General features: G+C 43.7%; 1 protein-coding gene across 1 annotated transcript in view; it reads right to left on the minus strand.

Annotated features, from left to right (window-relative positions):
• Positions 1–15000, minus strand: part of unc-119 (unc-119 lipid binding chaperone) — a 107213-nt gene that overhangs the window by 14191 nt on the left and 78022 nt on the right. The window contains exon 4 of the mRNA XM_043020172.2: positions 8276–8390. Coding sequence (XP_042876106.1) covers positions 8276–8390 — 115 coding nt within the window. The remainder of the gene's footprint in view (positions 1–8275; positions 8391–15000) is intronic.

The raw sequence follows: 15000 nt of genomic DNA on the forward strand, positions 1-15000 counted from the left end.
ATAACACATAGGGATTACTATCGAGGATTAGGATTACACAGCCGAGAGGAGAATCACCAGGATTAAGAAAACGAAATCGGCATCCAAGAGAAAACCGGGATCAGAATCACAGGTCAAGGATTAGGAAGGCATAATCACGATTGGGATAATCTTCATTGGAATTACAATATTGCGATGAGGGCTAAATGTCTGAGAGCGGGATTACAAGGATAGGATTAAATCATTTCCTGTGATAGCGATCAGGAGTGAGGCGCTCGGAGGGAGGGAGAGAGGGAGAGGGGGAGAAAGAGAGAGGAAGAGAATGAGAGATGGTGAGAAAGAGGGAGAGGGAGGTAGAAAGAGAAAGGGGAAGGAAGACAGAAAGATATGTGTATATATATATATATATAATATATATGTATGTATATATATATATATATATATATATATATAATTTTTTTTTTTTTTTTTTTTTTTTTTTTTTTTTTCCCTTGTCATTTCCCTTCTCCCCGTCCTTCCTTCTTCAAGAAAGGGAAGGAAGGGCGAAGGGAAGAGGAAAGGGGAAGGTAAAGGAGGAAGGAGAAGGGGAGGAGGAAGAGGACACAGGAAGGGAGGAAGGAGGTAGAAAGTAAAAGAGGAAGAAGAGGAGGAGAGTATGAAGTAAGAAAAAAAAAGGAAAACCAGGAGGAGGAGGAAAGAGGAATGAAGAAATGCAGTGGTAGTAGAAAGAGAAGAAAAGAAAGGAACAGACTGAAAAAAAGAAGAAGAAGAGAGCACGAGGCGATAGGCCGCCTTCAGCCTCCATAAACCTCTCGGATATTTTATGGCTACATCCCCCCACCCCCTTACCTTACCCTCCCTGCCTCCGTAACACACCCTCCCTCACCCCTGTCCCTCTCATCCTCAACTCCTAGCTAGCTTCCCTCTACCCTTCCTACATCCCACCTGCTCCTCATCCCTTACCCCACCCCATCCCCATCCCTCAACCCACCCTCTCCCCATCCCTCATCCCACCCTCTCCCCATCCCTCAACCCACCCTCTCCCCATCCCTCACCCCATCGCTTCCCTTCCCTGCACCCTCACTTTCCCTCATCTCCCCTGCCCCACTAGCCATCCCCCTTCCTGCTCCCTTTCCCTAACCCCCTCCCATCGTCTCTCACCCCCTCCATACCCTCTTCCCCCCCATACCCTAGCTCCCGACCACCAACCCCCCTCTCTGCTTGCCTCTACCCCCCCCTCCCAATCTCAGGAGCTTATCTCCACGTGATGCTGCCGACCTTCCAGCGCAGTGACGACGCCATTTTTCACTTTTATATACGAGAGTTAGGGAGAGAAAACATACAGTGTCCTTGTCATGATAACAACAACAACGGCAACGTTAAGAAAGATAACAATAATAATAATAAAGAAATAATAATAATAACAATAACGATCTCTATATCTCCACCCAACTTTCACCATCTCTCCCTTCCACATTCTCCTTCCATTATATCTTACAGAGAGAGAGAGAGAGAGAGAGAGAGAGAGAGAGAGAGAGAGAGAGAGAGAGAGAGAGAGAGAGAGAGAGAGAGAGAGAGAGAGAGAGAAAGAGAGAGAGAGAGAGAAGGGGCAATATAAATCACCAAAATCAACTCAGCCAAACCTTATAGGAAATACGAAAAAACAAACGGCAATTTTTGGAACGAAAATCACACAGAGATTTAAAAAGACTCCATTTGACCCTTTCAAAGGATTCGCATTCGACAGGGGAAAAAATTCTCTTCAAATAATGAAAGAGTGGATTTCCCTCTTCATATCTTGTTACCCTGTCACCAGGGATTCTCTTGCAAATTCTGTGGCCAAGGCCAGTGTCAGCAGAGGGTGAAAAAGGGTGGTATTTATAGTGTCAGCAGAAGTCGTTTTGTGTTAAATAGGACTTCAGGAACGTCAGCACAAGTCATCCAAGTGGTAAAGAGGGGTATCTATGGCATTGGCAACAGACTTCGTATAGGTGCTAAAAATATTTAGTGTCAACAGACGTCGTCTCCGCGTTAAACAGGACTTCAATAATGTCAGCAGAAGTCGCTCAACGAGAGCGTCCCCAAGCAGTGGTAGTAGGACTCGTGACTTTCAGTACAGCCGTCGCATCGCTACCAAACCATGTGTTGAACTCCTCTCTTATACGTGACAACTTGCTCACATATACACTAGAGCTACAGAGATTGTGTTTAGAGATACTTGGTTGTCAAGTCAAACCGAGCGAAGGGCGCACTTCCCAGAAAATATGCAGGATAAACACGTACATACGACTGCATATACTATAACGCATGCAACTGAAGTGCTTACCTTCGCACCAAACTCGAAAGCCAGCACCTCTTACAAAAAGTGGTAAATTTCCGTAATAATCTCGTGAACGAAGGTTAACGCCTGGAAACAACAACAACAATAAAAACAGTAGGCCTACCTGTCCCATGTGAAATTTAACTGCAGTTCAACCCTCCTTCCTTCCCTCCCCCTACTCCCTATCCCCCTCCTTCGCCCAATTCAGGCACACGAAGCCTCCAGACATGCAGTTCAGACACAGGCGAGACGGCGGTCAGACGCATGTCACTCCCCAGACAACGAGCCCGAGACAGAGGGCTCCGCAAACACTGAGTCGGAGGAGGCATGACCTTCTTCGTTCAGACAAAGACACTTTTCTTTGTCACAAATGAAGCGACGTGAGTTCATTTTTTAAGATATAGAGGTATGGCAAGATTCGCTACAAAGAGACACGAATTCAAATCGTTGCTAAGACTAACAAATAAACAAAACAAGGCACATCAGCAAGACACTCCTCCCTCCCAACCAGCCAGACACACTAGACAGTTTCCAGACTTAGGCCAGACACGGATCTCGCCCCTTCTATCAACCATACATCGACTGAATTCATAAACCAATCAACCAGGACACCGCGGAGTCAAGACAACCAACCAACCAAACAAACAAACAAAAACGCCCAGAACACTATTTAGACCTTGGAAAAAAATATCTATCATAGAAATAGGTTTCCAAAGTCTAAAGCCACACCCAAAACAGCAAGCAATGATCTCCACAAGCACTAACCAGACGTTGAAAAATTCTTCATACCTCCAGACAACCGATGCGAGTCAGGCACACTAACCAGGCGAAAGATAAATGACTTCGATAAAAAGTTTCTCCCCTCCTCTCTCTCTCTCTCTCTCCTCTCTCTCTCTCTCTCTCTCTCTCGCACCCCGGCCGTTACGTCATCCTGCCTCGCCCTCAACACAAGGAATCAGAATGCAAGGAGCAGACCTTGTTCTCCACAATACCAAGACACGGCTGCTTTACTACCACCTCTTTCTTCCCTCTCTTTCTCTCTGCCATCCCTCATCTTCTTCTCCCTCTCTACCTCCATCCCTCCCCTCCCCTCTCCCTCTCCCTCCCTCTAATCCTCATCCTCGCACCTTCCCTCCATCCTCCCATCTCCTTCTCTCTCTCCCTCCCTTCCCCCTCCTCCTCATCTCGTCGGATGCTGCGCGACGGCGAGACGGATGCTGAGAAAGGAGTCCTTAACCAGGGGGGGAAATGACGATGCTTCCCACGACCTGATCTCAGCATCTTCCATCAGTTAAATTGATAGCTTTTTCATAATCAAAGCTTAATAGGAAGGCAATTAAATGGAGACAATCTGCATAGGAGCTTTGGTGTTGATTTTATTTTTTTAAGCTTTAATGACCGATTCTTTTCTTAACTACATATTTTTTTAATTTTCAGAATAAATAAATAAACAAACACCAATTGAAATCACTGAAAGCAATGAAGGTTTGCTATCTTTATCTAAGGTAATTTACCTGACGTAACAACAACAGCTTTTTCGTTCAACTGAATCTGTGAACATCTCGATAATCCGAACATCAAGTTCTGTTAAGTTACCCGTATCTGGAGTTGCAATTCCGCCCCTTCGATAACAGTTGCAATGACAAGGGAATCAACAGACAAAGATGACAACGAAAAACAACAACTATCAGCACGGTAAAAATAATAACAATAACAAAAACGACTTTAAAAAATACAAATTCACTTAATTATTTCCTCCCACGAAAAAAGAAAAGCAACATAGACGACGAAAGACGTAAATACAAGAACAAAAAACGACGACGGACAACAGAAGGTGAAATAAAGGGAAAAGAAAGAGAAACAGAAGGACGACGGACAATAGTAATGCATGAGACAAAAAATGGATGATAAATAAAATAAAAAGAAGAAGAAAAATAATATGTAGCAAGAGAATAGGAAGAGGAAGAGGAAGAAAAGAACCAAGTACCGCCCCCCCCTTTCCCCTCTCCACTGCACGAAAGAAGCTGCAACCTTATACATAGTGTATTTTCAGTTTATTGTGTGTAACTATCCTTGCAATGCATCTAGAAATCTAATTCAATTCAAGTTGCATCTTAAATACATTGTTCTGTTTGTTGGTGATGTTATATTCACTGACACTATCTATAATCATTATAATCATTATACTATTGCAACCTAACGTTAGTATTAGTTTGATTAGCTTTGCTGTATCCCCTGGTTGGAAACTCTCTCCCCCTCTCCCTTCCTCCCCCTCGCATCCTTCCTACCACTTCCACTGCAAAAACAAAATGCAAGCTATCTAGTATGCAAGAGAATCAATTGGTGCTTCAGCCACCCCTCGTCCTCCTCACCCCTACCCCTCGCTTTCCCAACCTCACCCCCACCCCTCGCCCTCCCAACCTCACCCCCACCCCACCCCTCTCCCTCAACAACGCACTGAATCTGACGGTTATGATTGTATCCTTATCCTATTAATTACCCTCATCTACCCAGTCTGTGATGTCCAAATATTCCAAAGTAAGTAAATAAACTTAATAAATAAACAAAATTAATTAATCAATCAACAGATATACTTGAAAAAAAAAAGAAAATTAAATGAAAGAAAATAGATAGTTTGCACTGGGACGAATAGGCCTACGAGGCAATATTCCCAAATCCAGAGATTGCAATATTAATCCCTCTAGCATTGCAATCCGAACCTGCAGTGCGGCGCTCGTCCACTATCACCCACTCGTAATCATCCACCGACGCGGCTTCTTTTTTGCAGACCACTTCGCATACTCAAATAAGGAGATTAGCGAAAGAGGGAGGAGAAGGAGAGACAGAGTGTTTCATGCCCTAACCTCCGTCATACCTGTTTTTTAATTTATTTTTTGGGGAAATTTAAATTTATTTGGGTTAATTAGTTTTTTTTTTAGGTTTTTAAAAAGTGGGGGGTTTTTTAAAGTGATTGGGTTGGGGAGGGGAAATGTGTGAAGGGGGGATTTTTGGGAAATTTTGTGTTTTGTTTTGGAGAATTGAGAGTAGTGGTGTTGTGTGTGTTGTATTGTGTGTGGTTGAATGTGTTGTTGTGTGTGTGAGAGTGTGTGTGGTTGTAGTGGTGTGTGTGATTGGTGGATTGTGTGTTGGTGTGTGAATGTGGTGTGTGTGTTGTGTGTGGTGTTGGAGTGGTGGTTGAGTGTTGTAGGTGGTGTGTGTGTGTAGTGATTGTTTGGGTTGTTGTAGTGTTGTGTGTGGGTGTTATGTAGTGTGGTGTGGGTTTGTGTTGTTTGGTGTGGTGGGTTGTGTGTGTTGTGTGGTTGTGTGATGTTGTTGGTTGTGTGTGGTTTGTTGTTGTGTTGGGTTTTTGTGTGTGTGGTGGTTGTGTGTGGGTGGTTGTTTGTTTTGTGTTGTGTGGGTGGGTGGGTGTGTGTGTGTGTGTACGTGGGTGTGTTGTGTCGTGTGAGTGTGTGTGTGTGGGGTGGGGTTTGATGTTTGTGTGTGTTTTGTGTGTGTGTTGTTTTGTTGTGGTATGGTTTGGGGTGTTGTTGTGGGGGGTGGTTTGTGATGTTGTGTGTTTTTGGGGTTGTGTTTTTTTTGGTTGTTGTGTTGTTGTGGTGGTTGTGTTGTGGTGGTGGGGGGGGATGGGTGTGTGTGGGGGGGTGTGGGGGTTGTTTTGTGGTGGGTTTGGTTTGTTTGGGGTGTGGGGTTTGTGGTGGTGTGGGGGTGTTGGTGTTTTTGTGTGTGGGTGTTTGTGTGTGTATGTGTGTTGGTGTGGTTGGGTGAGTTAGTTGTGTGGTGGTGTGTGTGTGAGTGGGTGTGTTTTTGTTGTGAGGTGATTGTGTGGTTGGGTGGGATGGTGGGGAGTGGTGTGGGGTGAGGATGGGTGTTGGTGAGTTGTGTTGATGGGTGTGTTGGTGGTGTGGGGTGGGTGGTGTGTGTGGGGGGGGTGGTGTGGTGTGCGTGTTTGTGATGTGTGTGTGTGGGGTGTGGATGTGTGTGTGTGTGTGTGTGTGTGGGTGTGGGTGTGTGTGTGTGTGTGTTGTGTTGTGTGTGTGTGTGTTGTGTGTGTTGTGTGTGGTGTGTGTGTGAGTTGTGAGTGAGTGTGTTGTTGTGTGGTGTGTGTGTTGTGAGTGAGTGTGTGTGTGTGTTGTGTGTTTGTGTGTATGTGTGTGTGTGTGTGTTTGTGTGTGTTGTGGTAGTGATTGGTGTGTGTGTGTGTATGTGTGTGGTGTGTGTGTGTTGTGTGGTGTTTGTGGTGTGTGTTTGGTGTGTGTGTGGTGTTGTGTTGTGTGTGTGTGGGTGTGTGTGTGTGTGTGTGTGTGTGTGTGTGTGTGTGTGTGTGTGTGTGTGTGTGTGTGTGTGTGTGTGTGTGTGTGTGTGTGTGTGTGTGTGTGTGTGAGTGAATGTGTGAGAGTGAGTGAGTGTGTGTGTGAATGTGAGTGAGTGAGTGTGTGTGTGTGTGTGTGTGTGTGTGTGTGTGTGTGTGTGTGTGTGTGTGTGTGTGTGTGTGTGTGTGTGTGTGTGTGTGTGTGTGTGTGTGTGAATGTAAGTGATTGTGTGTGTGTGTGTGTGTGAATGTAAGTGATTGTGTGTGTGTGTGTGTGTGTGTGTGTGTGTGTGTGTGTGTGTGTGTGTGTGTGTGTGTGTGTGTGTGTGTGTGTGTGTGTGTGTGTGTGTGTGTGTGTGTGTGTGTGTGTGTGTGTGTGTGTGTGTGTGTGTGTGTGTTCGTGTGTGTGGGTGTGGGTGTTCGTGCGTGTGTATGTAAGGTGATTTTCTCTAGTGAGAATTGAACGATAACAATAGAGAACTGGCACCTACCATGCCCAAATATATCGAGATCCACGTTTGCTAAACACTTCTATCTGTTTGCTTTCTAGACGCGTAAGCAAGCAAGCATACAACAGATCAACACCCCGCCCACAGCCCCCAAACTCAACTTCGAACTCATTTCCGCTCGAGGAAAATAAGTAAGTGAAATGTTATGGACCAAAGCCGTAGACTTAAACCTTGATCTTTGCTGGTAATGAGATGCAATACTAAATCTGCACTTTCTTGTTGCTGAATCCTATTATTTCGACCTATTAAATGACTGTTCTCTCATAAACTGTTAGATAAAACGAATTACAAAGTGGACACTTAAAGTAATTAGAAAAATGAGATTCGGAGAAATCGAAGAAAGGACGACGTTGGGGGAGGGAGAGGGAGAAATTTAGAAATACATATATGTATGTGTATATATATATATATATATATATATATATATATATACATATATATATATATACATATATATATATATACACATATATATATATATAAATATATATATATATATATACATACATATATATATATATATATATATATATGTATATATATATATATATATATATGTGTGTGTGTGTGTGTGTGTGTGTGTGTGTGTGTGTGTGTGTGTGTGTGTGTGTGTATGTATATATGTATATATGCATATATGTATATGTATATATGTATATATGTATATATATATATATATATATATATATATATATATATATATATATATATATATACATACATACAGAGAGAGAGAGAGAGAGAGAGAGAGAGAGAGAGAGAGAGAGAGAGAGAGAGAGAGAGAGAGAGAGAGAGAGAGAGAGAGAGAGAGAGAGGAAGAAAAGGTGAAAGAAAGAAAATGAGAGAAAAAGAAAGTGAGAGAAAAAGAAAAAGAAAAAGAGAGAAAAAGAAAGAGACGGAGAGAAATGGAAAAGAGAAAAGTGGGAAAAAACAATAAAACCAACAATAATAATAATAACATTAACGCCAAACTATTGCTAACTTTACAACAACAAACCAACAATAACAATTACAATAACAGCAGCAACAAAAAACATCGATAATAGCATCAACAACAGTAGTAACAGGATTTTAAAACAAACAAAATCAACAAAAATATTTCAAATGAAATAACATAAATAACCCAGCAGTACTCACGTGGCACCAACGGTCTTTAGCTTGAGGAACTGCGGCGTGAACTGGTACCTGACGAAGCGGCCAGCGTTGGGGTCACTCTCTTCTTGGTCAATACCGGCGTCGCCCTCCTCGGTCTCTGCAGGGGCAAGGCCAGAGGAAAATGTTCAAGGCGTTCGAGGAACGTTCACTCGAGCCGTTCGTTAAACCTCTAACACACTGGTGGGAGTTAGCGTGCATACCAATGGGGACGGAAGTCGCTGGTGTTACCGATGGTATTTTCCCGTGCGGGCGAACCGGTTGGGAAGGAAAAAAGAAGGAAAGAAAGAAAGAAAGAAAGAAGAAAAAAAGTGCATGAAATAAAATTGAGAAAAAAGGGGAAAATGAGGAAATAAAAGGAAAAAGAAGAATAAAGAAAAATGATGAAGAAAAATACACACACACACACACATTTAATCCTTAGTATGTAAACTGGTGACAAAAATTCGTTTCACGAAGACTATCATCATGTGATACCCGATGACAATGACCCTGATTACACCAACCATAAAAACATCAAAAACACCAACATTGCAAGGTATGCAAAGATCGACAAAAGAAATTCCCCGGCCACGGTAAAAGAACGGAAGCCCTTCTATGCAAATTCATATAGCCTCTTATTTTCCGCGAGGTTTCCCGCTGACGATAATTGTTCGGGGGGTTTCCGGCTGAAGTGAATCTCGAATTCGCTTCCGTTGAGAAAGGCCAATTTCTGGCGTAATGGATACCACATCCACACACGTCTATGTGTATTACTGAAAGAGAAGGGGGAGGGGGAAGGGAGAATGAATGGGAGAGGGAGAGGGAGAGGGAGAAGGAGAGGGCGAAGGAGAGGGAGAAGGAAAGGGAGAAGGAAAGGGAGAGAGAGAGGGAGGGAGGGAGAGAGAGAGAGAGAGAGAGAGAGAGAGAGAGAGAGAGAGAGAGAGAGAGAGAGAGAGAGAGAGAGAGAGAGAGAGAGAGGAGAGAGAGAGAGGGAGGGAGGGAGGGAGGGGGAGAGAGAGAGAGAGAGAGAGAGAGAGAGAGAGAGAGAGAGAGAGAGAGAGAGAGAGAGAGAGAGAGAGAAAGAAAGAGAGAGAGATAGAGAGCATTTCCTCCACAAGCAACAATATCAATTGCACCTGATGATCTCACTCAAGCCTTGGCCGACACGCATCTTTGCGAACTTGTGCAACAAGAGACTTAAATATACCACACACAGAAAAGCTTGCTTTCAATTCCACTTTACGGGGAAGGGGAGGGAAGAAAGGGGGAAGAAGGGATGGGAGGGAGGGAGGGAGGGAGGGAGGGAAGAGGGGAGGGAGGAAGGGAGGGACGGAGGGAGGGAGGGAGGGAGGGAAGAGGGGAGGGAGGAAGGGAGGGAGGGAGGGAAGGAAGAGGGGAGGGAGGAAGAGGCGTAGAGGGGGAGCAGAAGAGAGAGAAATAGTGGAAGGAAGGGGTATAGGATTGGAGGGAAGGAGAAAGGGTGGAATGGCAGGAGGGAGGGAGGGAGGAGGAGGTGCAAGGGTGGGGTGGGGATGGATGGGAGGGGTGGAGTTAAGGAAGCAGAGAAGGAAGCAAGGAAAGAGGGAGAGAGAGAGAGCAGGTGGGGAGTTCATTCCAAACTAAGCTGCTTCTTCTCTGCCAAGTTTGGTTTAATCTGGAACGGTTAACAGCCAGCAAGATAGTAAGGGTGTCTCTGTAACTCACACAGGAACAGAATGGAAATTAATTCCTTTATCATCATATGATTATTAATGACTATTAATTTGCTATTATTTTGTTATTATCATCATTAATTTGGTTGGGAAAAAAAACGGGTATATATTTCTACCTTGTTCTTTCAGTATCCACTTTCATGTATGATTATATACACAGCATAAACACACAAACATGTAAAAAAAAAAAAAAAAAAAAAAAAACAGGACACCGTGCATATGCCTAAACATAATATAAGATAACTGATAACAATGATGATAATAATAATTGTGATAATGATGATGGCGATGATTGTTGATGATGATACACAACACAGCAAAAAAAAAAACAGTAATCACAATCATCACAAAGTACAACGCATACACGGCAATAACAATAAATAAATAAATGAAAACATAGAACATTGCGCCTACAAACTAAGACACCGAAATGAAACACCGCTGACCCCTCCATGGCGGACGACCTCGGGACCTCAGTCCATCTATTCATCGATCTATCTATCCGTCTGTCGATCTATCCCTCCATCCATCTATCTATCGATCTCTATCTATCTATCTGCCCGTCATCTATCTATTCATCTACATATCTCACTATTAATTTACCTAACCATCCATCTATCTATCTATCCTTCTACCCATCTAATTATCTATCTATCTAGTCATACTACATAAATATTCATAAAAAAAAAAATGAAAGAGAGGGAGAGATGAAAAAAGCATCCGGACACTCAAGAGCATTTTTTTTCTCACACGCTTTTCCATACCGGGCCAACAGGTCACCAATCCCCCTCCCCCCCTACCCCCTCCTCACTCTGCCGGTCGCCACTCAGTGCCAATGCTTTCTAAGTGGCAGCCTCTGCTAAGTGTCTAAGTGCCGACCTTAAGTGCTGGGGGGACGGGCGGGGGACGAGGGGGGGTATGGGAGGGGCGGGGAGGGCTGGGGGTGTAAGGGCAGAAGATGAAATGAGAGAGAGAGAGAGAGAGAGAGAGAGAGAGAGAGAGAGAGAGAGAGAGAGAGAGAGAGAGAGAGAGAGAGAGAGAGAGAGAGAGAGAGAGAGAGAGAGGGGGGGAGAAAGAGAGAGAGAGAAAGATAGAACGAGAAAGAAAGAGAGAGAGAGAGAGAGAGAGAGAGAGAGAGAGAGAGAGAGAGAGAGAGAGAGAGAGAGAGAGGGGGGGGGGAGAAAAAAGAGGGGGAAAGGGTAAGGGAAAGAGAAAGAGAAAGTGAAAGAGAGAGAGACAGAGAGAGAACCAGGCAGAGAGACAGAGAGAGAGAGAGAGAGAGAGAGAGAGTGAGAGAGAGAAAGAAAAGGAGGGAGGGAGAGAAAGGAAGAAAGTTATAAAGAAAGAGAAACAGAAATGGAGATACGTAGAAGAAAAACGGAGATAGGGGAGGATGGGAGGGCGTAGGGGAAAAGAAAATGCCAGAGCAAGCCAATACACCAAAAACTTTATGTAATGCTTCGGTAAACAAGTGTTCGTATGTGTCCGTGTGTGTCCTTGTCTATCTATGTGCGTTTGTGTTCCTGTACATAAAGCCACCGAAAAGGCATTAATCCTAACCAAACCAAAAACAAAACTAACCAAACAAACATATAAAACATGATATACAGAAAAGAACAAACACTTTTAGAAAAAAGAGCAAATAAAATAAGTGAAAAAATAACAGAGAAAAAAGATAATGTAAACAAAAGGAAGAAAAAAATAGAAGAAAATCAAACAAACAAAAAAAAAAAAAAAAAAACTAAATACAAAACAGAACAAAAATAAATAATGAAAAAAACAGAAACTTATAAACCTCTTTTTTTTGGGGGGGAAACCCTTAAAAAGGAAGAAATAAAATCGAAGGAGAAGAAGGTAGCATCAAATCCCCCAAATGGAAGACGCACGAACTTCAAGGGAAACGAAATGAGCGGCGGGGATGATCCCGGAGCCGAGGAAAGAGGATTAAAATAAAAAAATAATGAAAGAACAAACCAACTAAAAACTCAAATGAAAAGATAAAATTATACAACGGGGAAGGGGATGGGGGCAAGGAAGAGAAAGAGAAAGAAGAGAAGGGGAAGGAGGATGACGAGGAACAAAAGGATGTAGAGAGATATAAGGAGGAAGAAGAGGAGGAGAGAGAGGACGAAAAGGGTGGAGAAAGAGATGAGGAGAAAAAGGATGAAGAGGAGCAAAGAGATGGGGAGAAGAATGTAGGGGGAGGAAGAGAAGGTAGCATTAGCAGCAGCAGCAGCAGGAGGAGGAGGAGGAGGAGAGAGAAGAGGAGGAAGGGGAGGGGAGAAATAGGAAGGAGAGGAAGAGGAGGTTAAGAAGGCGGGGGAAGAGGAGAAAGAGGAAGATGAAGGGGACAGAGATGAAGAGAAGAAGGAGGAGGAGGACGAGGACGAGGAGGAGTAAGAGGGGGAAAGGGAATGGGTAGGACGAGGAGAACAGGAGGCGAAAGAGGAGAAGGACGATGAAGCAAGCAGAGGAGAGGAGGAGAAAGGAGGAGTAGGAGGAGGTGGAAAAGAGTGGAGAAAAAATAGCAACATAATAAATATACTTCTATAATAATGATAATAAATTCATGTTAGCGTCTCAGCAAATCGATATCCGCCAAGGTATCCATGAGCCCCGTTAACGGCTGCAATATTAGTAGTACCAACAATAACATACATAGCGATAATAATTGCACAACAACAACAAAGACACTGTTAATGCTGATGAGGATAGTAATTGATAGTAATGGTAACAAGAATAGTAATAACAATGATAATAACAAGCGAAATTTAAATTATAATAATGATAATAGTAATAAAAATAGCACCAGCGATAAAAAAATAATAACAATAACAATAATGGGAATAATCATAACAATAACGATAATAATACCAAAAATAATACAAATAACACTATAAATATACCTGTTTAATAAAACTGTTTCTTTATTCTTTCCTTCAGTCGTTTTCTTCCGTCTATCTCGTTCTTCCCTCTTCCCTCCCTCCCCTTCCAATCCCCCTCCCTTCTCACACCTTATCTATTTTTGCCCTCTTCCCTTTTCTTTTGCTACCTCATTCCCCCTTCATCCCTACCACCTCCCTCCCCTCTACCCTCATCCCTACCTCCTTCCTCCCCCACATCCTCAATCCTTACCTCCTCCCCTCCCTAATTTTCTCCCTTCCTCCCTCTCTCCTTCCATCCATCTTCCCCCCTCCACTACCTATCCCTACCCCATCATTCCCTCCCTTCCTCCCCTCATCGCCCCTTCCCCCTCACCCACCCCCTACCTCACACCTTCCATTCCAACCCAACACTCTATTTACACTAGCTTTCGTGACGTACACTACCCTTCCTCCCCTTCCCCTCCCCCCTCTCTTCTTCCTCTAGCGAGACCTTGACACCGGCCATCGGTTCGATACACGGGACACGGTACTCTGCAACATCGCCCTGCAATATCAATATCAATATTCCCATTTCCTCGTTTCGCTTTATCGTTGAATTTTTATTTCTATCCGATGCACTTATTTTAATTTCGGGATTCCAGCAAGCCAATGATACGTTACTATTTCAAAGTTTCTCGAGTATTTGTCTTTCTAATTGCGTGATGGTATCCGTCTATTTATATATTCATCCAGCTCTGATCGGCACATCTATACCTCCCTATCTATATATCTATAAGGGGTGGGAAGGAGGGTGCACATGAAGGATGGGAACAACACGCAAAAATCTACAAACTTATGAACACAAATACAAACCCGGTGATGAAACGACAGGAACAACAAATCGTGACGTTTCGAATCAAATTAACCTCATCAGGGTCAGACTATGAAACCAAGTTGGATAAAAAAGAAGACATTTCGGTTCTATCATTTGATAAGGACTTCCATCCGCCTCGAAACGTCACGACTTCCTGTCCCTCTGTAAGCATGACCGTTTCATTTGACACTCTTATTTCATATTTCCTTATCTCCTCCCCTTCTCTTCTCTTTCCTTTCCTATTATATCTTTAACATGAGACCTACTCACCTGCTCCACTCCTGTTAATGTGGAAGGTGTGCATATCGCGATAACATTAGCTTACGTAACGCAGTGTAAACAAGATTCCCGGAGATGGTGCTTGCCGACCTGCGACTTTAGATATTCCAGTGTGATAAGTTCCATAACGAGGCAGACTTCGCATTTCTTAACTCAGTTAGTTGTATATCTATCTATCACTTTTTCAGGCCGGGGCGGGGAGGGAGGGGGAGGGGGTAACATGTCTAAGAATTGCATAGACGCGGAAATTTTTTTTTAGAGAAAAGGTTGGTGTAAAATGCGTAGGATTGAATCCTTGTCAGAATGGAACTTGTATAGGAAAGACGGAAGGAAGGAAGAAAGGAGGAAGGGAACCAAGGATGGAGGGAAGGAGGGAGAGAGGAGATAAGGAAGTAGGGAGATATAGCTGGAAGGAAGAGAGGAGAGGAAGAAGGGAGGGAGAGAGAGAGGTAAACATGGAGTGAGGAAGAGAAGGAGAAAGGAGGAGAGAGGGAGGAAACAAGAGGAGAGGGTGGGAGGAAGGCAGAGAGGAAGCGAAGGAGAGAGGTAGAAAGAGGGGAAAGCTAGAGGAGAGGGAAGAAAGGAATAGGAGGGGAAGAGAGGGAGAGCGGGAGGGATAGAAGGGGAGAGGGAGGGAAGGAAGAGAGGGGGAATGAGGGAGAGAGGTAGGGAAACAAGGGGAGAGGGAAAGAGGGAGGGAAGGAGGGAGAGATAGAGAGAGGGAGGGAAAGAAGGGGAGAAGGAGAGAGAGAGGGATGCAGAACTCGTTAATGGAAACTCGTTGGAAAGGGAAGCAGAGAGAAATGATGGGGTAAGTAGGTACAAATCTACTCTAATGGGTGGCCTCGACGTTCCTGCATTTACCCTAACTTAAAGAAAATTCCAGACGGTCTCTCTCTCTCTCTCTCTCTCTCTCTCTCTCTCTCTCTCTCTCTCTCTCTCTCTCTCTCTCTCTCTCTCTCCCTCGTTACTATCATCACCTTTGTAATTATTTTTTCG

Source organism: Penaeus japonicus, unplaced genomic scaffold, assembly GCF_977035675.1.
Source record: "Penaeus japonicus unplaced genomic scaffold, GWHDUDI00000001_assembly GWHDUDI00000018, whole genome shotgun sequence".
Classification (NCBI taxonomy): Eukaryota; Metazoa; Arthropoda; class Malacostraca; order Decapoda; family Penaeidae; genus Penaeus; species Penaeus japonicus.